This window comes from Natator depressus, chromosome 7 (genome assembly GCF_965152275.1).
Source record: "Natator depressus isolate rNatDep1 chromosome 7, rNatDep2.hap1, whole genome shotgun sequence".
Classification (NCBI taxonomy): domain Eukaryota; kingdom Metazoa; phylum Chordata; order Testudines; family Cheloniidae; genus Natator; species Natator depressus.
This window is the reverse complement of record NC_134240.1, coordinates 80,613,978-80,635,208: the sequence shown is the minus strand read 5'-3', so window position 1 is coordinate 80,635,208 and position 21,231 is coordinate 80,613,978. Positions and strand designations below refer to the sequence as shown.

General features: G+C 43.3%; 1 protein-coding gene and 1 non-coding gene across 2 annotated transcripts in view; one reads left to right on the top strand and one right to left on the bottom strand.

The window, feature by feature from the left end:
* The window catches only part of TET1 (tet methylcytosine dioxygenase 1), a 122,729-nt gene extending 101,702 nt beyond the window's left edge, over nt 1–21,027 (bottom strand). Inside the window, exons 1-2 of the mRNA XM_074958895.1 lie at nt 20,795–21,027; nt 1,647–3,473 (exon numbers count right to left, since the gene is read on the bottom strand). Of these exons, the coding sequence (XP_074814996.1) occupies nt 1,647–3,347 (1,701 nt within the window). The 5' untranslated portion in view covers nt 3,348–3,473; nt 20,795–21,027. The remainder of the gene's footprint in view (nt 1–1,646; nt 3,474–20,794) is intronic.
* On the top strand, nt 15,589–15,660 carry TRNAQ-CUG (transfer RNA glutamine (anticodon CUG)). Its single transcript has one exon. It is a non-coding gene; the product is annotated as a tRNA-Gln (tRNA).
* Nucleotides 21,028–21,231: the final 204 nt, after the last annotated feature.

Sequence of the window (21,231 nt, the reverse complement as noted above, 5' to 3'; positions counted from 1 at the left end):
AAAAGATTGACAGAAAAGCTGGAATTCATCCTTTCCTTGACCCTGCCTCTGCCAAAATTCTTTTTCATGCCTTAATCACCTTATTATCTCATCTCCTGCAATGCTCTCTTTTAAGGTCTTCCTAAGTCCATACTCATTAAAAATAAGGAAGAGCGTAATGTTGCTGCTACATTACTCTTTTGCTGTAGGAAGCAGGGAGTTTCCCCATACTCCATTCTCTTCACTGGCTTGTTATTTGTTGATCTTCAAATCAAATTCTAAATTGGCTTTGCCCCAATTTGTTTAGTCCTCTTTTAAGTGCTCAGAAGGGGTCATGTGACTTACATATAGTAAACCTCATTCATAGTGAGCTCTGAGGCCAGCTATTTAATTTTGTTTATCCCCCACCCCAACAGTATATAAAAACCACACAGACATCATATCCATCCACTGGTGTAAGGATTTTCTGCCTACTTGCCTACTCTGAAGAAATGGAACGGACATGTCCGTAAATCTTGTAGGTTGTGGGGTGGAGACATACAATAGAAGTTTTCCCAAGATACTGTCATCTATGCTAAACTCATGCTTGATGCAAGAGTCAAAACTGGCTTTACCCTACCTTTCTGCCTCCTTCAATTTTGGGGATGGCCAGACGTGGAGTTGGTCCCCACCACAAGTAGAGTTACTTCAGGCCTGCTTTAACTTACACCAACTAGAACAGAGATGACTGGAGAGACTAGGTGGGAGTAGTGAGATCATGTATTAGAGTCAGAGGATTGATAAGGGACAGAGAATTCATGGGGCTAGGGTAGGAGAGGAAGTTCAGGGGACAAAAGATGGATAGATTAAGGGGGTTCAATTGTGAGGGAGGATGGAACAGGGGGATGAAGAGAAAAGACAAAGAGATTGAGAGCCTCCAGAAATGGCAGAAGGCTTTCAGGATGTTTGGGGAGTGGAGAACAGAAACTTGTGAGAGGGATGAGCAAGAAGACAGACCACTGGGACTGAAAGAGCACAAAGGGAACACAACAGGGACCAGAGAGGAAATTGGGGAAATAAAGAATATATGGGCAGGATGAGGTATGTGACCTGGCTGAGTAACCAGGAATGATTGAGATGCAAGAAACAAAGGGACAGGCAATTAGAAAGGAGTAGAGATTTAGAGGGAGAATGCAAATAGAATATGGAGCCAGGGGGTTTTGTTGTAGTTTTGTTCATATTTTATTACCAAAAAGTTTTTCTATAATTCCACATACAGAGCAAGTAACCTCCTGTCGTAAAATCCAGGCATTTGCACTTGGTATTTCACAATGTGGTGAGGGATGATCCTGCCCACCTCAAACCTTCCACTTAAATCTTTTTTACTCTCTCCGGCCCCTGATTAGTTCAATCTATGGGCCTACTTTTCCACATTGGCCAATGTGACCAGATTTGCAGCAGACTAAAACTTATGCCCACCTCTAGTTATATGAATTCATGTGGTATGAGCAACAGAAACACTAGCTCACTCTAATCTTCAAGGCTTATAACTGGAGAAGTATATTCAACTGTTACGGTTAGATTTTATCTAATATGTTGTCCAAATCTACAGAATGACTAATATTTTTAAGAATTTACAAATGGACCTCAAATCTTATGAAGGTGTATTGTTTCTGTTTCTTGCTTACCTCAAAAGGTAGCATTATTGGTGGTGGCGGCTTTTTCAGTTCTTCACATTTTCTCTTTTTACATATCCGGTGACTTGTTTTGCGTTTCCTGCAACAGCTGCACTCCTCACAATTAGTTTTCCGCAGACAAGGTTCACATACCCCACACCGTCTTCGTTTCTTTTTTTCTAACATAGGGAGCAAAGATGAATATGAGAGAGGGTAACTGTAAACTGGGTTTGTAAAGGAGGATGGTTCTGAAGCCTCAGCAGAACCGATGCGGTTGCTCTTGCTGTCCTGAACTGAGTTCAAGTTTATTCCAACACTTCCTGATTGTAATGAAGAATCCTTATACCGCAGTTTTGAATCATTTGGTGAATGTACATTTCTTTCTCTGTCAGAGGTAAGAGCGGAGCTTCCTGTGTTTGAGGACAACCCTGAAATAGACCGTTCAGAGGAATGTCCAGTATTTTCTTTGAAGACTGCAGTTGTTGTAGAGACTAAGTCTACTATGCTTTTTTCTGTGTTTGATGATGAAATAGGAACATAACCCGAGTCCAGAAATAAAGTTTCTTTACCAACGTATTTAACAGGCTGCTGCACTGCAAGATTAACTGGTTCACAAACTGTGACTACATTTTTTGTTTCAGATTCTGAATCATCTCTTTTACAGCACAAGTCAGAATCTGAGTCAGGTTCTTTATTATCAGGTACCAAATCCAAGTCAGTTTTTATGTGGGATCCAAAAAACGAGCCCAAATCTTCTAAATATACGATTGAATTTGATTCAGTGGTAACTAGAGAGTCAGAATTTGAATCAGGTTCTTTATCAGCAGGCTTCAAATCTAAGTTAATCTTTACATGGGATTCTGCAAAGGAGTCTGAATCTTCTAAATGTTTTTTTGTGTTTAATTCAGAGGTGATTGTAGAGTCAGAATGAAAAGGTGCCGGAACAAGCTCAGAATTCTGAGTAAAACTTTCGTCTGAGCTTCCTGTATTGATCTTACTTGATGTCCACCCACTGGGCGGCTCTTCACACTCATACTCCTCCTCTAATACTCCTGGATTGTAAATGCTTGGTAGATGCTTTGAAATGGAGACACTTGATTCAGGTCTCCCTATCTTTTTATCTTGACTATCACATTTAATGGAGGGCTCAATGTCTGTATCACATAGAATGTTGAGAGGGGTTAATTCATTTTGTGCTGAATCTTGTTTCGAAACCCTTTCAGCAGCTTCAACTTTTTTTTCTTCCAATATAGTAAGGGTTTCTTGTTCATACTTGTCTGTTTTTTCTAATCTTTTCTGTGCTGTAACTTTCTTTTTTTTGGTAATTACTGCAGTTTGGGACAGTCTATGAGAGAATGATCTGCTACGAAGAGACATTGTAAAGCCATTGAAGTTTAAAGAATCCTGGTTATGAAAGAGAATATTATCTGTTTTCTCCATATTTACCCAAGATGTTCCAGATAAAGCTCTAGTTACACTACTCCTGAGAAATCTAACTGATGAGCTCAAAGGTGGTTTCTTTTCTTGTTGCTTTTTCTTTACATCATTTTTTTCTTGCATTGACTTTTTGCATTTTCCACAACTCACAGCCTTTTTGGAATTCTTCTTGGCTTTCTTTTTCACTTGGCTAGATTTCTTTTTGCCTTCACTAGTTTTCCTTTTGCCTAACTCTTCCTTTTTGACTAATCTGGAAGGTCTGGCGTGGTGAGCCATGTCTATCAAGTAGTTGATATGTAAAAGGAGTAGTGGAAAAAATCATGGGCTCTTGAAGGAATTTTTCACTTCAACAGAAAATTGCATACTCTTATTGCTGTTCTCTGTCATAATACAGAGTTGAATCTGAAATAAAAAAAAGTTTGTTTTTTTAATTTAATCATAAAAGTCTGTATATCAATATTATATAAGTCTCAGTTAAAGCTAAATATTTAAAACATTGAGGCAAAAATTGGAATATTTGCATTTTATCAAATATTAACATCTTATTAATGTTATATATATACACACACACACAGCATATACTCTATAGTCCTTTCAAAGTGGGCATCTTGCTAAAGTGGACAAAGAGCAAAAGACCAAGGGAACTTCACACTTTACTGACTCATTATTTGTACACAAATATATAAATGAAGCCTGAGTTCACTGCAACTTGCTTCAGGTTAATTAATAGCTCTCCTCCCCCATATGATTCAGGACAAGAGTGTGCCTGGTTACATGTGGCTGCACAGAGGATTAAGACCTACCTCCACAAGGCCAGGTAGGACCTACTCTTATCACACCTCAGGAACAGATCACCTGATACACACATCTGCCCACCCGAAGCAGCAGCCAGAGAGAGCTACTGCTTCTCCACCCACATGCTGGCCAATAGACCTGGCCAGGTGAAAGGTGAGGAAAGTAACCTGTATCCTCAAAAGGGATATTCCAAGTCATTTCTCCTCTCGTTGAGCTGGAAAAGAGCAGGAGAGGAACTGGGATTCTGAGTCACAATTCCTTCTGGGATGGTGTGACTACATATTGCACCATATTCAGTGCTAAGCCTAAAGCACACAATCTTGCTGTCAGTGTCACATAAATATATTATGTAGGCAGTGGTGACTGCTCCACAGACATTAAGGTTGTTACCGCCAATATTCAATATAAGGCTTATCCTGCCTTCCCAATCCCCAATAACTTTTAAGTTTAAAGAACTCCTGGTCTGAAGTTTTCTGTAATAAATTCAAGTCTGATTTCCAGATCAGAATTGTTTAGGGGACAGAGTCAATATACATCTATGTTTTTATCAGGCTGTCAAGCAATTAAAAAAATTAATCACAATTGATTGCGCAATTAAAAAAAATGAATCATGATTAATCGCACTCTTAAACAATAATAGAATACCATTTGTTTAAATATTTTTAAATATTTTCTACATTTTCAGATATATTGATTTCAGTTACATTACAGAAAATACAAAATGTACAGTGCTCACTTTATTTGTAAGTATTTGTACAAGTATTTGCACTGTAAAAAACAAAACAAATAGTATTTTTCAAATCACCTAATACAAGTACTGTAGTGCAATCTCTTTATCATGAAAGTTGAACTTACAAATGTAGACTTATGTAAAAAAAATGCATTCAAAAATAAAACAAGGTAAAATTTTAGCGCTTGCAAGTCCACTCAGTCCTACTTCTTGTTCAGCAAATCGCTCAGACAAACAAGTTTGCTTACATTTGCAGGAGATAATGCTGCCCGCTTCTTGTTTACAATGTCACCTGAAAGTGAGAACAGGCGTTCGAATGACACTGTTGTAGCCGGCTTCACAAGATATTTAGGTGCCAGATGCGCTAAAGATTCATGTGTCCCTTCATGTTTCAACCACCATTCCAGTGGACATGCATCCATGCTGATGACGGCTTCTACTTGATAACAATCCAAAACAGTGTGGACCGACGCCTGTTCATTTTCATTATCTGAGTCAGATGACACCAGCAGAAGGTTGATTTTCTTTTTTGGTGGTTCGGTAGTTTCTGCATTGGAGTGTTTCTCTTTTAAGACTTCTGAAAGCATACACAACACCTCATCCCTCTCAGATTTTGGAAGGCACTCCACATTCTTAAACCTTGGGTGAGTGCTGAAGCTATCTTTAGAAATATCACATTGGTACCATCTTTGCATTTAGTGAAATCTGCGCTGGAGTGTTCTTAAAATTAACAAAATGTGCTGGGTCATCATCCAAGACTGCTATAACATGAAATATTTGGCAGAATGCAGGTAAAACAGAGCAGAGGACGTACAATTCTCCCCAAAGGAGTTCAGTCACAAATTTAATTAACAGATTTTTTTAAACGAGTGTTATCAGCATGGAAGCATGTCCTCTGGAATGGTGGCCGAAGCATGAAGGGGAATATGAACGTTTAGCATATCTGGCATGTAAATACCTTGCAATGCCATCCACAACCATGCAAACGCCTGTTCTCATTTTCTGGTGACACGCTGTAAATAAGAAGAGGGCAGCATTATGTCCCGTAAATGTAAACAGACTTGTTTGTCTTAGCGATTGACTGAACAAGAAGTAGGACTGAGTGGACTTGTAGGCACTGAAGTTTTACATTGTTTTGGTATTGAGTGCTAAATTTAATTTAAAAATTAGCAATTAAATAAAAAAAACAACATTATAATATGAATATTAAGGTTACGTTAAACTCAGAGCCAGTGGTATGATGAATAGGGAATTTGTCAGGAGACCTAGATTCTTTTCCTACTCTACCATGAACTTGCTACATGACCTTTGGCAAGTCACTTCACGTCTGCGTCTTTCTGTTTTTCCTAACCCTACCTTTTGTCTGTATGATCTATTAGGCTAATTTTGGAGGGACAGGGATTGTCTCTTTTTATAGGTTTCAACAGTGCCTAGCACACCCAGTGCTACTGTAATGCAAATATTGTCAAGGGTAATTCAAGAAAAGACATCTTTAAACTAGAGCTATCAATTAATCGCAGTTAAAGCCTGCGATTAACTGAAAACAAAATTAACGCATTAATTTTTTTTAAACCGCGTTAATCGCATACCTCCGAGTGAGGCATTGGCTGCAGAGGGACTGGACAGCATCTCGTCAGGCACAGTAACCAAATCTGCCTCCGGAGGATGGAAAGAGAAGAGGAAGTGGCTCCCATCCCGGCTCTGATGGAAAGGTAGGGATCCTGATCCCGCCGTGCTCCAATGCCCCTAGCCTGCCCCTCATTCCAGGGACCACCCCACCCTACTCCCCTCACACCATTGCCTCATTGCCCCAGCTAGCCCCTCGCTCCAGGGACCGCCCCACCCTATTCCCCTCACACCATTGCCTCATTGCCCCAGCTAGCCCCTCGCTCCAGGGACCGCCCCACCCTACTCCCCTCACACCATTGCCTCATTGCCCCAGCTAGCCCCTCACTCCAGGGACCGCCCCTCCTCCGGCACCATGCCTCATTGCCCCCAGCCAACCCCTCGCTCCGGGAGGTACCCCATAGAGAATAGGGGCCTAGCGAGCTCAGGCTCGCCTGCCACATGCCAAGTCCCTGAGGTAAAAATCTATGCTCCCTTGCAAACAAGGGCTCGCCTAGCTGAAGGAAACCTACCAGTGTTTAATTTAGAAGTTCATAGCCACGGCACCTCTGAGCTAGCTGCATCAGCTATGAATGTAAAAAATCTCCTTGATCCCCGGCACCTAATTGTTTGATCCCCAATACCTCTTTCGTTACAAATTAAGCCCACCTAGCTCAGTAAAAGGAGGCAATCCTGGCGAGCCCAGTCACAGAAACCACCCTTCCAGAAGCAAGACACCTCCCTCACCGTCCTCCTGCACAAGTCATTGCTCGCTCCTCATCCCCAGTCCTCCCCGAACACTGAATGCACATTTCTAAAATGAAACTCTCTTCCTCTTCAGACAGGAGGTGAGCCTGGTGAGCTCAGAAACCCAACCCAAGAGGAGCAGCATCAAGAATTCACCCTTCTCCTGCAAAAAACTCACACCACTCCCATCTCCAAAATATTGACATTCTGAGATAAAAATATCTTACTCCTTCGATAAGCCAAAACTCCTCTAAAAGGAGGAACAAGAACTAGGACTGAGTGGACTTGTAGGGTCTAAAGTTTTACATTGTTTTGAGTGCAATTATGTAAAATCAAAAACAAAAAATAATTCTACATTTGTAAATTCAACTTTCATGATAAAAATATTGCACTACAGTACTTGTAAGAGGTGAACTGAAATGCTATTTCTTTTATCTTTTTACAGTGCAAACATTTGTAATAAAAATCATATAAAGTGAGCACTGTATACTTTGTATTGTGTTGCAATTGAAATCAATATATTTGAAAATGTACAGAACATCCAAAAATACTTAAATACATGGTATTCTATTAATGTTTAACAGTGCAAATAAAACTAAAAAAATTAATTGGGATTAATCACAATCGCTTGGCAGCCCTACTTTAAACCCATTATTTGAAAAAAAATCTCAACTATATAGTTTGGAAATGACAAGGTAAGATTACTTAAACAGTGCTGACACCAACCTTAACATTTACTTAATGAACATAGACTATTAAACAGAAACATCCCAGTGAGCAACCAAATATGCTCAACACTGCCCTTGTAAAAGAACGTTCACAAGAAATACGAAGTCTAAATAAACGTTATCTATTCATCACATAGTTCTGTCTTAGAATGGTACATAAAAACTGTAATAACTTACTTGTATACAATGGTTGTAAAATGCCTGGTCTTTCATACTACCTTACACAATCCACAACAATCAAAGATATGTTAACACGTCAAGAGTACTTGTGTCATCTATGTAATATAAATGTAAATATAAACTAAAAGATGTCTTTTAGGTCTGATAATCAGTGATTTTCAACCTTTTTTCATTTGCAGAGAGGGTACTGGAACAATTTTTATAGTCGGGGGTGCTGTGAGACATTGAATCAAACTGTAAATCCTGTATATAATGGAAACCAATTCAAGCCAGGGAGTGCGGCAGCACCCCTAGTTCCAGCACCTGTGTTTGTGGACCCCTAAAAATTTTTGAATGGAGGTGGGCATCCCTTTGGAAATCTTAGGTTGAAAACCACTATTCTATGGTAACGACCACCTTTCGCAGACCCCTTAGACACAGTCTGCAGACCCCAAGTTGAGAACTACTGTGATAAAGCACACATCTCCACGGTATATAAGCACATCCAAATATCAGTCTTTTACTGATAAAATAGTTCTATGTACACCTAATGAAACAAACATAATGAAACAAATTTACCATATGAACATAGGCTAAACATATCCCAAATCATAAAAATATCTGTCCACTGCATTAAAAAAGAAACCATTCCTGTCACAGCAAGCCATTAAACATGATGCTGGAATAAATAATATACACAAATGCTCAATTACCCACATCTTGTGTTAAAAAGGGCATATAAGCAGTCCAGGACCCAACAAAATTAGAACACTACCATTGCCTTCAGTGGAAGTTGGATCAGACCCTGAAATAGCAACACAAATCCAGAGTTGGAGTTGAGGTTGTTTGAATGCTGGTAATAGAGAAATTTTTTGTTTGACTGCATTATCTGAGTTTCAAGACTAATGTCAGAATTGCTTATGTCAGCAGATCCCAAAGCATGGTCAATGAAGCACTTGCAGGTAGTTTGCAGAAAGCTAGCTAATTAATCACAAGGTGCAGGCTCTCCTCTAGTTTCCAACTGCTTTTGCAAGCCTCCAGGCTATTCTTTTCAATCAAGAGCCCAGACTCATAGAAGCAGTTTGAAACAAGGAGCTGGAAGCTTATCTGTTGCCCTTAGCGGCCAGTGCTGTACACCGAAGTAGTAAAAGAAATACAAGCTACTTTCAGAGACCTGAGTTGTCAGCCACTAGTGTGAGAGGGATGTCCAGGGAGACGAGAACAAGCCCAGCAGGAACTAAGTCCAAGGGAGAAGAAAACTGAACAGAAAAAGAAGGTGTACAAGGGGAGAGGACCGAACAAGTATGCACAGAGGTGCTGGAACAACTTTTATAGTCAGGGTGCTGAGAGCCATTGAACCAAACTGTAAACCCTGTATATGATGGAAACCACTTTAAGCCAGGTGTGGCAGCACCCCTGAGCTGTGAATGTGGAGGAGACCAGGCAACACAGGAGCTTTTTCATAGGATCATTGGGCAACAGAGAGAAACAGAACAGAGGGGGAGGGGAAGAGATAAAAGAAGAGCAGAAGTAGACAGTGACTGAATTTTTCAAAATTCTGTGAATCTCACATTTAAGACATTGAAAATGTATGAACAGTTTTCCACAAAAACAGTGTCTGTAGTTGTCACAGGGATGTTATGAGATCCTGAAAGGTGGGACATAGTCTCTAAGGTGCCACAAGGACTCCTCGTCATTTTTTTTTAAACAGATTATCTTGGAGACTAAGCTTTTATTTGGGCATAAGCTTTTGTGGGTTAGAACCCTCTTCATCAGATGCATGGAGTGAAAATACAGGAGCAGGTATAAATACATGAAAGAATGGGGATTGCTTTACCAAGTGTGGTAAAATTAAAAGGTATTCCACACTTGGAAAAAGTTTGAGATCTAGTTTATATAATTTAAACATTAAAAAGTATGGAAATTATAAGCTTAACAGTAAACTTAGGCTGGCCAGCTCTACAAGAGTTTGATCCTCTTATAAATCTATAAGGAAAGCTATAGAGCAGGGGCAGGCAAACTTTTTGGCCTGAGGGCCACATTGGGTTTCAGAAATTGTATGGAGGGCGGGTTAGGGGAGGCCGCCCCATCCAACCCCTCCTCTCATTCCTGACTGCTCCCCCAGGACCCCTGCCCCATCCAACCACCCCTTCTCCCTGACTGCCCCCAAAACCCCTGCTCCCGACTGCCACCCCATCCAACCCCACCTCTCCTTCCTGACTGTCCACCCCACCCCACCCCCGGAACCCCTGCCACATCCAACCACCCCTTTTCCCTGTCCCCTGACTACCTCTGGAACTCCCACCCCTGACTGCCCCCTGCCACCCCATACAAACCTTCCTTCTTCCTGACTGCCCCCATTCCCCACTCTCTGACCGCCCCAAACCCTGTCCACCCCCGCAAACTCCCCTACCCTCTATCCAACCCCCCCACGCCCTGCCCCCTTACCTTGCTGCCTGGAGCACTGGTGGCTGGCAGCGCTACAGCTGCGCTGCCTGGCTGGAGCCAGCCACGCCACTGTGCAGCACAGAGCACCGGGTCAGGCCGGGCTCTGCAGCTGCACTGCCCCAGGAACTCACACCCCTGCCGCCCAGAGCATTGTGCTGGTGGCGCAGTGAGCTGAGGCTGCGGGGAAGGGGCCTACGGGCCAGATGTAGCCTGCAGGCCGTAGTTTGCCCACCTCTGCTATAGAGGAAGAAATATTTCATTCATCTACAGAGTATTTATTCATCTAAGGAGGAAGAAGTATTTTATTATTATTTACCCCCTTCTAAGGCCTGGTCTACACTTAAAAACTTTACCTGCATAGCTGTGTAGGTAAGGGATCTGATTTTTACTGATACAGTTATACCAGTACAAGCCCTAGTCTAGATACAGCTCCACTGATATAAGCATTCTTTCACTGGTATATCTGTCTACAGAGGGGTGGGATTTGGAGTTTGCTGCTTTCACAATGACAGCAAAGATAAAGTGGCAAAATGTTTAAATACAGACAAGGCCTAAGTGGCTGCCAATCCTCTGCAACCAATCAAAGCTGGCTGGATATATTGAGGGGACTGCCTGATACCCCAGCATGTGTAGTAACCAATACCCCACACACATACATGCTGTTTGTTTTTTTAAAAAGGTCTGCAAGAATTCCCTTCCCCCTTACAGCCAGCTCTTTGGACTAACTATGCATCTCCTCCTCCCCCCACCTCCCCCAGTGTAGAATTTGAGAGGGGACTCCAGGGTTAACTTTCTCAGGGCTGGAGGGGTGAGTGAAGATCTCAATTTATCTCCCTTGCTGCAGCTGCTCAGTGGGGGAGGCTCAGACTACTGTTTCGACTCATGCACACCCCAATCACAACTCCAAGAGAGTTCAGGCTAGATACTCCATCATTTTGCATGGGACCAAGGCAGGAAGACTTCAGTGTGTTCCTCTCTGCAAAGATTCTGCTGAGGAAGGAGAGAAAAGCCAAGAGACCCACACCTCTCCCATTTCTTGAAGGCAAACAAAGGAAGAGAATAAGATTCTAAAAATAAAAGATGATGGAAAAAAGGCTTAAAATGCCCACAGTAGGGGATAGGGGCCAAAAGGTGAAATGCTGCAGGTCTGACGTGGGAAAGAATTAAATGTTGGAGGGGAAGGGGGAATTATTAAATGCTGGGATGGGAAGGAGAACAGAATGAGACGTCAGGGCTGGGGTGGGGGAATTCAGAGAGGAAATGCTTTGGTGAGGAATATAAAGAGGGAGCAGAGGAATAAATGTTGTGTGGAGAGGAGGTGAGCTGATAAAATAGTGGGGGAGGAAGAAGCAAACACAAACAATGGGATGCTCAGTAAAAAGTGATGAACTGGGGGGGTATCTGGGAAAGAGCAAGCCAGAAGTAATTGATATTTCCAAACAGAAGTGGACTTGAACTGTTAGAAGGGGTATGTTGGGACAAGTGGAGAATGGACTGGGGAAGGAGGAACACCTCAAAAACTGGTTTCAGAGTAACAGCCGTGTTAGTCTGTATTTGCAAAAAGAAAAGGAGTACTTGTGGCACCTTAGAGACTAACCAATTTATTTGAGCATAAGCTTTCGTGAGCTACAGTATGCATCCGATGAAGTGAGCTGTAGCTCACGAAAGCTTATGCTCAAATAAATTGGTTAGTCTCTAAGGTGCCACAAGTATACCTCAAAGACTGGACTCTGAAGGACAAAAAAGGGAGAATGAATAGCTTGGGTACAAGAAAAGGAGAGGTGGCTTCTGGGGAAACACAGCAAATGAATTTTAGAGTTGAGTGTGGTAGAGTGAGTGAGGGTAGATGAACGAGGAAGAGACTTGGAAGCAAATAAAGTTACAGATTACCCTTTCTTGCATGTTTCAACACACACACACAACTCCACATGCCCTAAAATCACAAGTTCTACCATCCACACCCTTTTTTCCTAACAAATTATCCTTTTCCCTGTAGTTTGTAATATGAAGGGAGAGATTGAAAGGGGAACAATAAGTAATGGGGATGGGAACATCACTTATTCTCATGCAGGAGGAGAGGAATTAGGAGTTTCTGCCCCACTAGTACTGCCTACACCCACTTTCTAGGATTGCAAGGTGTCCGGTTTTCAACCAGAACGCCCAGTCAGGAAGGGACCCTGGCATCTCTGGTCAGCACAGCTGACCGGGCTGTTAAAAGTCCAGTTGGCAGAGCTGACAGGCTCCTTACCTGGCTCCGTGTGGCTCCTGGAAGCAGCGACATGTCCCTCTAGCTCCCAGGTGCAGGGGCAGCCAGGGGGGCTCCGTGTGCTGCCCCCGCCTTGTGCACCGGCTCTGCAGCTCCCATTGGTCAGGAACCACAGCCAATGGGAGCTGCAGGGTGTGGCGCCTGCGCGCAGATGCAGTGTGGCACGTGCACCATGTAGAGCCACCTGGCCATCCCTATGCTTAGGAACATGTTGCCGCTTCCGGGAAGCCACCCGAGGTAAGCACTGCCCAGAGCCTGAACCCCCTCCCACAGCCCAACCCTCTGTCCCAACCCTGAGCCCCCCTCCTGCACCCTGAACCCCTCATTTCTGGCCCGACCCTGGAACCCACACCCCCAGCCCAGAGCCCAGTCCCTCCAACACCCTGCCTCAGCCCGGAGCCCCCTACCACACTCTGAACCTCTCAGCTTCACCCCCCAGCTCGGAGCCCCCTCCTGCACCCCAAACACCTTATCCACAGCCCCACCCCAGAGCCTGCACCCCCAGCCGGAGCCCTCATCCCCTCCTGTACCCCAACCCCCTGCCCCAGCCGGGTAAAAATAAGCAAGTGAGTGAGGGGAGAGGAGAGTGAGCGATGGGGGGCGGGGGATGGAGTGAGTGGGGGCAGGGCCTCAGAGAAGGGGCAGGGCAAGGGTGTTTAGTTTTGTGTGATTAGAAAGTTGGCAACCCTACCATTTCCTGCTATCAGACCATTGGGAAAGGAACTGGCACATGCTCCTCAAACCACTAGGGCCCCTACTAGCAGCCAGTGCCCACACCCAGGGAGGAGCTGGTAAATCCTGCACATTCAGCAAGTGCTTTAATAGTTATACAGTAGAACCTCAGAGTTATGAACATCTCGGGGATGGTGGTTGTTCAGAACTAAGAAATGTTTGCAACTCTGAACAAAATGTTATGGTTGTTCTTTCAAAAGTTTACAATTGAATATTATTTCAAAGCTATATTAAGTCTTTACTTATGCAGAAGAAAAATGCTTTTAACCATCTTAATTTTAATGAAACAAGCACAGAAACAGTTTCCTTACCTTGTCAAATTTTTTTTAAACGTTTCCTTCTTTTTTTAGTAGTTTACGTTTAACACAGTTCTGTGCAGTGTTTGCTTTATGTATTTATTTATTTAGTTAGTTCTCTGCTTCTGCCTGATTGCATACTTCCAGTTCCAAATTAGATGTGTGGTTGACCGGTCAGTTCATAACTCTGGTGTTCGTGACCCTGAGGTTCTACTGTCAACAAATGTTTACAAATTCATATTCCTCTGGTTTCTAGTCAGATGTCACATATGTAAACATGATTTACAATTATTTCTGTTTACTGATCTGGTGTTATGAGTAAGCACAGATTATGCATTAAAACCCCCCCGCTAAGGTTTTATTTTAACCTGACAGTATTCCTGCGTTAGTGACTCTCCCTTTTCCAGCAATGAGCGAGAGACAACTCACCCAATGCTGTTCCTTGCATCAGATAAAAGGGTCTCATGGAGAAGTGGCACATGGAATAACCTCTCAAGGGCAATTTAATGTAACTTTACATCATCTTAACTTTTGTAGCCCATAAACAATCTAATTTCAAAATGTCTACACTAACTTGTCAGTGTCCAAATATAATGGGGCAATCTAACAAGTTGTCAGTTTTAGGACCTTGCACAGAGATGTAAAGCTGTTCTGATGACTCACCTGGCAGACAGACCAGGTGGGTCCTCTTGTCTCCATTCCAGGAGCAGTAAAGGGTTTGAGCCTGAAGTAGAAGGAACTAGAATGGGAAATGAGGGGTCCTGTAGAGAACAATTCTAGAATAGACCACTACAGATTGATGCTGGTTTGTTATTTACATTAAAAGTAAAGGGAAAAAAAGGGAAGGGTTTAAGTTTGAACTATATCCTCCCCTTGTGCACTATGCTAGGAGCAAATGCCAGATACTTACAGTCTTCTCTTCTTTATACTGGTATAAATGTGGAATGATTCCACTGATTTAAATAATGCCCCATATATAAATATAACAATGCTATGAAACTAACCAAGAGCTCATTCTTCTAGTCCAGGGTTGGGCAAACTACAGCCCATGGGCTGGGAACAGGGAACTGCAGCTAATGGGAGCTTCGGGGGAGGTACCTGCAGGCGAGGGCAGCACGTGGAGCCCTCTGCCCCCTCCCACAGGGGCTGCATGGACATGGTGCTGGCCACTTTCCAGAGTGGCGCAGGGCCGCAACCTGGGCAGGCAGCCTGCCCTGGCCCCGGTGCACGCCGCTGCCATCCCAGAGCTGCTGCAGGTAAGTGGCTCCAGGCCGGAGCCCGAACCCCTCCTGCGCCCCGCATCCCAACTCCCTGCCCTGAGCCCCCTGCCTGCACCTCAAGCCCCTTCCCTGAGCCCCCTTCCACACCTCTCCTGCACCCCAACTCCCTGTCTGCACCCCAACTCCCTGAGCCCCCTGCCTGCACCCCAACCCCCTGCCACGCCGCCTGCCTGCACCCTGCATCCTTGCACCCTGCCCTGAGCCCCCCTGCTGCACCCCTCTTGCACCACAACCTCCTGCCCTGAGCCCCCTTGTACACCCCGCACCCCTCCTCTGCCCCAACCCCTTGCCCTGAGCTCCTTCCTGCACACCACACCCCCTCCTACACCCTACACTCCCTCCCACACCCCAACCCCCAGCCCCAGCCCTACATTCATGGCCCTGCAAGCAATTTCCCCACCCAGATGTGGCCCTTTGTCCAAAAAGTTTGCCCACCCCTGTTCCAGTCCTTACCTAGGCAAAAAACTCTCATTGAGTTCCATGGGAGTTCTGTTTGAGCAGCAGTTGCTGGATTTGGCCCCAAATCACAAGCAAACTGTCATAAAGTCATATTTTTGAATTTACTTTAATTCTTTATATAGTATAAAAAAATAAAAAATCCTCCACATACTACTTTCTTTATACTAGAGTATTTTAGTAGTAGTAGGTTTGTTTAGAACACTCGTGTTTTTCAGACAGGATCTTTTACGAGGAGAAAGAGAAATGGGAAGCATTTAAAAAGAACTACAGCTGGTTCCATGGTGTAATGGTTAGCACTCTGGACTCTGAATCCAGTAATCTGAGTTCAAATCTCAGTGGGACCTTGTTTTGGGGGGTAGCGGGGGGAGGAAGGGATAGCTCAGTGGTTTGAGTATTGGCCTGCTAAACCCAGGATTGTGAGTTCAATCCTTGAGGGGGTCACTTAGGGATCTGGGGCAAAAATTGGGGATTGGTCCTGCTTTGAGCAGGGGGTTGGACTAGATGATCTCCTGAGATCCCTTCCAACCCTGATATTCTATGAGATGTAGGTTCTTTAAATAATAGCAGTCTTTTAATGACATCATGAAAGAGAGCAGTGACCCCTCAAAAACACAGCTGCAAGGGAAAAAAAATGAGTACTATCCAGGCAAATAACCAGAAACAATCACAAACAAGGCAAGGACTAGGTTAGGACCCTAATTTTACCATGCTTGGATGCACTAATGAAACTACATTTTGTTTCTATGTATATATATGTTTTTAAAAATCAGAGATTTGCATGATGGGGAAAAAATACCTTGGAACATTCATATAAACCAAAAATCCAAGTACATAGTATTATGGACCAAATTCAGAATTAGGACCGTAGGAGTTGCCATCCTGGAGTTTACCAAACAAAAGGTCCATCTAGCTCAATATTTTGTCTCCAACAGTGACCAGCACCAGATCCTTCAGAGGAAGATGTAAGAATTCTGCAGTACATAAGAAAAGCCATACTGGGTCAGACCAAAGGTCCATCTAGCCCAGTATCCTGTCTTCTGACAGCGGCCAATACCAGGTGCTCCAGAGGGAATGAACAGAACAGGTAATCATCAAGTGATCCATCCCTTGTTGCCCACTCCCAGTAGGCAGATTTGGGAAAATTGGCCAGCACATTACATCTCAAGCTAATGTCTATCAGTTAACAACTGGCTTAAGCCCCAAAGCATATGGTTTTGATATCCTTTCCAAGACTTTTGTTAGTATTTAGTATCACTCTGGATGTTCTTGTTAGCCATATCAATGTCCAATCCCTTTTAAAATCTTGCTAAATCCTTGGCTTCAACCTAATGTGGCAATGAGTTCCATAGTCTAATTATGTGCAGGAGTGGTGGTGGTGAAGAGTTTTTTCCTTTTTATCAGTTTTGAATTTGCTATCTTCTAATTTAATTGACTGTCCCCTTGCTCTTGTGTTTGAGACAGGGAGAACAGAAGCTCTTGATCTGCCTTCTCAGTACCATTCATTATTATGTCTCCTTTCATTAGTTTCTTTTCCTAAGGTAAACAATCCCAATCCGTTCAGGCTCTCTTCTTATGAGTTTTTCATGCCCCTACCTATACTCATTACCCTTCTCCGAACCTCTTCTAATTCTGCAATATTCTGTTTGAGATGGGATGACCAGTCCTTTATAGTATTCCAGATGAGGCTTCACCACTGACTTACATAATGACATCATATTTCCCATATTATTCTCCATGAATACACCAGACTTGGTGTAAGCAGCCAAATCTGAATTTGTTCCTAAAATTTCTAATAGTGTAACTGCAGAAATTGGTTAATTAAATGGTTTACAGACTTTACTATGTGCACAATGAATGAAGCACTGTGGGCAACGTGCACCGAAGAACCAGTCGTTCTCCCATAAAATCCATGGCAAAAAATAACTTTGGCAGATGCTAGATCAGACACCAAAGCCCTGATCCTGAAATCTGTTCTGCCCAGGTGCAAAGGTTCTACCACGTGGAGCAGCTTGTAGGATCACATCCTTGATGAGGCAAAAAGAAAAGAAGTACTTGTGGCACCTTAGAGACTAACAAATTTATTTGAGCAAGGCAAGGCTGCCTGATTCCTGGCTCAATCCTCCAAACTGCTGAACACCTTTAATTCTGCAGGACTTCAATAGGAGATATGGGCACTTAGCATTTTGCAAGATTATGCCCTCAATCCACAATTTACAGTATTCACAGTGAATGAGACTGATAAGCACACTTGTCAATGTTTTGAAAATAACACTATAAAAAGCCTTTCACAATTTTAGCTAAATAGGTATTAGTGATAAAAAGGTTGGAAGACACGACAATTAGTTGGTGCCACAAGAACAAAGAAACCCTCTTAAATATTGGCATTAAATCATTTTAAAATGTGTACACTTTGTATGCATGGCCTGGTGCATTCTTACAAGAAGTGTGCAGCTCTGCCTTATTCCATGTTCAGTACAGTCAACCTTTGCTCCTAATGTTGTGAAGCTGTACTAAAAAATGGTACTAACTGCTCTATTGGCCCAAAGTAACTTTTAAAGGGGCATCACTCAAACAGTTATTACTAAGATAGTCCAAAGCACTTTTGAATTAACTGTTCCCCACTAAGAAATAAGGCTTTTTCTCCCACTTTAGTTCTGCATTAAAAATATTTAAAGTTTAAAAATTGCATGTGTTTTTGCAGAGAAACTGTTTTTCTGCTTTAAAAAAAAAGTGGTTGAACCACTTTAAATAAACCACAATAAAAAAAAAAATTAACCTTCAGGCAGAGACTAAGCCTGGAAAAAATAAGTTTGAAAGGTGAGTGTTTTGGAAAGTAGTAAGTGACTAAAACCAGAGCTTAGAATGCAAATGCTTAGACAAACATTCACAGTTGTGAGCAACATGCCAGCAAAAATAACACACAATCAATAAAGACTTCAAAAATATTATAGATCAAAGATTTGTGTTTGCTGTGAAGAGCTCTCAGATGTCAAAGAATTATTTTGTACACCTCACTTTTCATTTAATTCTTTGATTACCTGCTTTACATGATCAGTCCATCCTTTAGACCCAAAATATGGTCGAGCTCCTGCCTGAGAAGGACTAGACATGATTCCCTTCAGGGCACATCAACGCTACTCCTCAGCTGCATAGAGGGACAGCTGCTGTTACCTTTAGGGCTAACTAGGCTACTTCTCCAGCTCCACCCAGACAGAGAAGTAAACTGCTTGGGAGCAGAAGGAGCGTGGCACCTACAAGCTTGGGTCATTTCATAGAAGAATTCCTAAAACCAGAATAAATCTTAGCTTAAATAAAAAAAAAAAGTTACTGAAATCATCCGGCAAGATCTGTTAATTAGAAGTCTTCATTTTTATATATATTTTGTTAGCTTTGAAGTTTGAAAAGACACAAATCTACAAGTCATTCTTCTAACCAGCGTTTTTACTAAAAGCATTTTAGATGCATCATATTACAAGGGCATATTTGTCCAGTTTTACAATTTCCTAATTTTATATTAAGATTTTTAAAATTGGAGACATTAGGCCAAATTGATTCTTGGTATAACACCATTGACAAGTTTGTTTACACAGCCTGATTCTTGTAACTCCACGTGCATGGTGACATCAGCGTGCTCATGCCCTGCTCTGGATGCCTACATGCACACTTCCTTCTACTCCTTAAAGGAATAGTATCTCATTAAGTTAAACAGCTGTTATGCAGCCAGAGATACAAGTGATGTAATAAATGTAAACACCTCCACAGATTGTGTCAATTTGTAACTAGCCAAATTTATCCCCAGTGTAACTCCACTGATTTCTGCTATGTTACACCAGGGATGAATCAGGCCCATTTTTAATAGCATGTCTTTTTGAGATAGTAGAGAGATGTAAATTCTAAGTGTGCTAACCTCTGCCCCCTCCCAAACAAGCCACCTGGCCCCAATCAATTCCTCTCAGACAAGCCACCTGGCCCCAATCAATTTTATCCAGTAAACTACCCTACTCCCTCCAAATTCCCTGAAGACCAACAGACCCACAGTAAACTATCTGTACCAGATCTCTCCCCAGTCTTGACAAACCATCATCAATTCAAACCCCCTGACTCCTACCAATTCATCCAGTCCCCAACCAATCTGCCTCAGTTTATTTCTCCAGGTTGGAACTCAACAGCAACAAACTTCTGAGGGGAGGCCCAATCTTCCTCCTTTTCTACTAACAAAACACCTTTCTAGGGGAGATATTTTCAGTATTCCCCCGCAACTGTTTGTGGAGCAGCAGCAATAGGAACTACTTTCTTGTGACTCACAATTAAGTGTGGCAGGAGGGCCTGTTCCCCTGCTGACCCTCCATCTCAGCATGTATTCTAAGTGTCTCAATGTGAGGGGCCTCACTGGCCACATAAGCAAATGGCTGGCTCACTATGCTCATGCTTTTAGGAATCTCTGGAACCAGCCCTACAGGCAAGTTGCTATCCTTCTCCAGTTGCCTGTATTGTGATGGGCTCCTAAAATGAGAGGCCTTGTTGAGCACATGGGCAAATGACTTGCCCTTTCTAGTTAGTGCTATGGGGTGTGTGTTTGCAGTGTAAAATACTTGCCAGCCCCAAAAATAAGCAGCTGGCCCTGCTCCTACTCAAGGCATACCTGGGGGTTTATTTTTGCAAGAGGTAGAAAAGTAGTCAGAGGTGGTCTCGGGCTACTATTGTAAATCTTTTCATGCAGAGAGGAGCCAAACAATGGGTCAAATTAGGCTTTCACTTACAGTGATGTAAATCGAGAGAGACTCCATACAGATCCATGGAGTTACACTGCTGTAAATCTAAATGAACAGACCAGAATCTGCCCCAGGGCTTTTAAAGAGAAAGGAGAGAGAGAAAAAAAGATTTACTTAGATTAAAACCCCCAAACCCACGTTAAAAGCAACCTCCAAAGGATGCTGCATGGCCGTTCCTTTCTTTTTAAAAGGCACACTAGAGCCCAAACTCCTGGTCAGTGTCCCTTTAATTGTTCCCTGCCCTTCCATGGAGGTTTAAGGCAGCTTTGCTTGCCTGGCGGGTTTTTCCAGGCAGGCTCTAGCTAGCTGCTGTAGCGCAAACAAGGCAGCAGCACGAGTAGAGCCCGGACGGTCTCAGTCGCTTAGCCAACAAACTGTCTTTCATTTAAATACACGCCAATATTTCTTTATTCCCCCCCCCCCCCCAAACGTCCGTGCAGAGCTCTACCGCCCCGTAAGAGAACCGCCTAGGCAGCTTACCGACTAGTTGTGAGTTTTACGAGCTGCTTGACTGGGTGTCCCTGATTGCACTTTCCACGTCTCTCCTAAGGAGGTTGCAGCTAAACTTTGGAACTATCGAAGAAGTCGTTACTATACTTTAACCAACCCACTAAAGCAGACAGGAAACCGGCTCCACACATTAAAGGGGGCTTTGCCACCGACTCGGGCGCGTTAACTGCTCCGGGGATTGATTCCAAATACATACCAAGGCTGTTGCATTGTCAGTAGGATACTAACAGGAAAGGGCGATCCGTGCATGGGTGAGCGAGCCACAGCTGGAGAGGAGCAAGTGGAGTTCCATGGCTCTTAGGGCGCGGCGTGTCCCTCCAAGCAGCGAGCTCGGAGAGCAAAATAAGCCCCGTGCGGAATATGGATACCCAGTGGCACTGGGGAATAAAATATGCTGCTCTCCCCGGACGGCTAGCCTCTCCCCAGGCCAGACCCTCTGGGAGGGAGGCTCGTCTATGCTCTCGCTGGACCTACCCCTCCTAGTAGAAAGCAAAACGCGAGCTGGATCCCCCTAGCTGGAGTGGGATTCCCTGCCCTGCCCTCCCTGGCCTCTTTAGGCAGGAGACTGCCCTTTCCCTCTCTCATAACAGGAGACTGACTGAAGGAGAAATTAGCTGAGAATACCATGTGTAG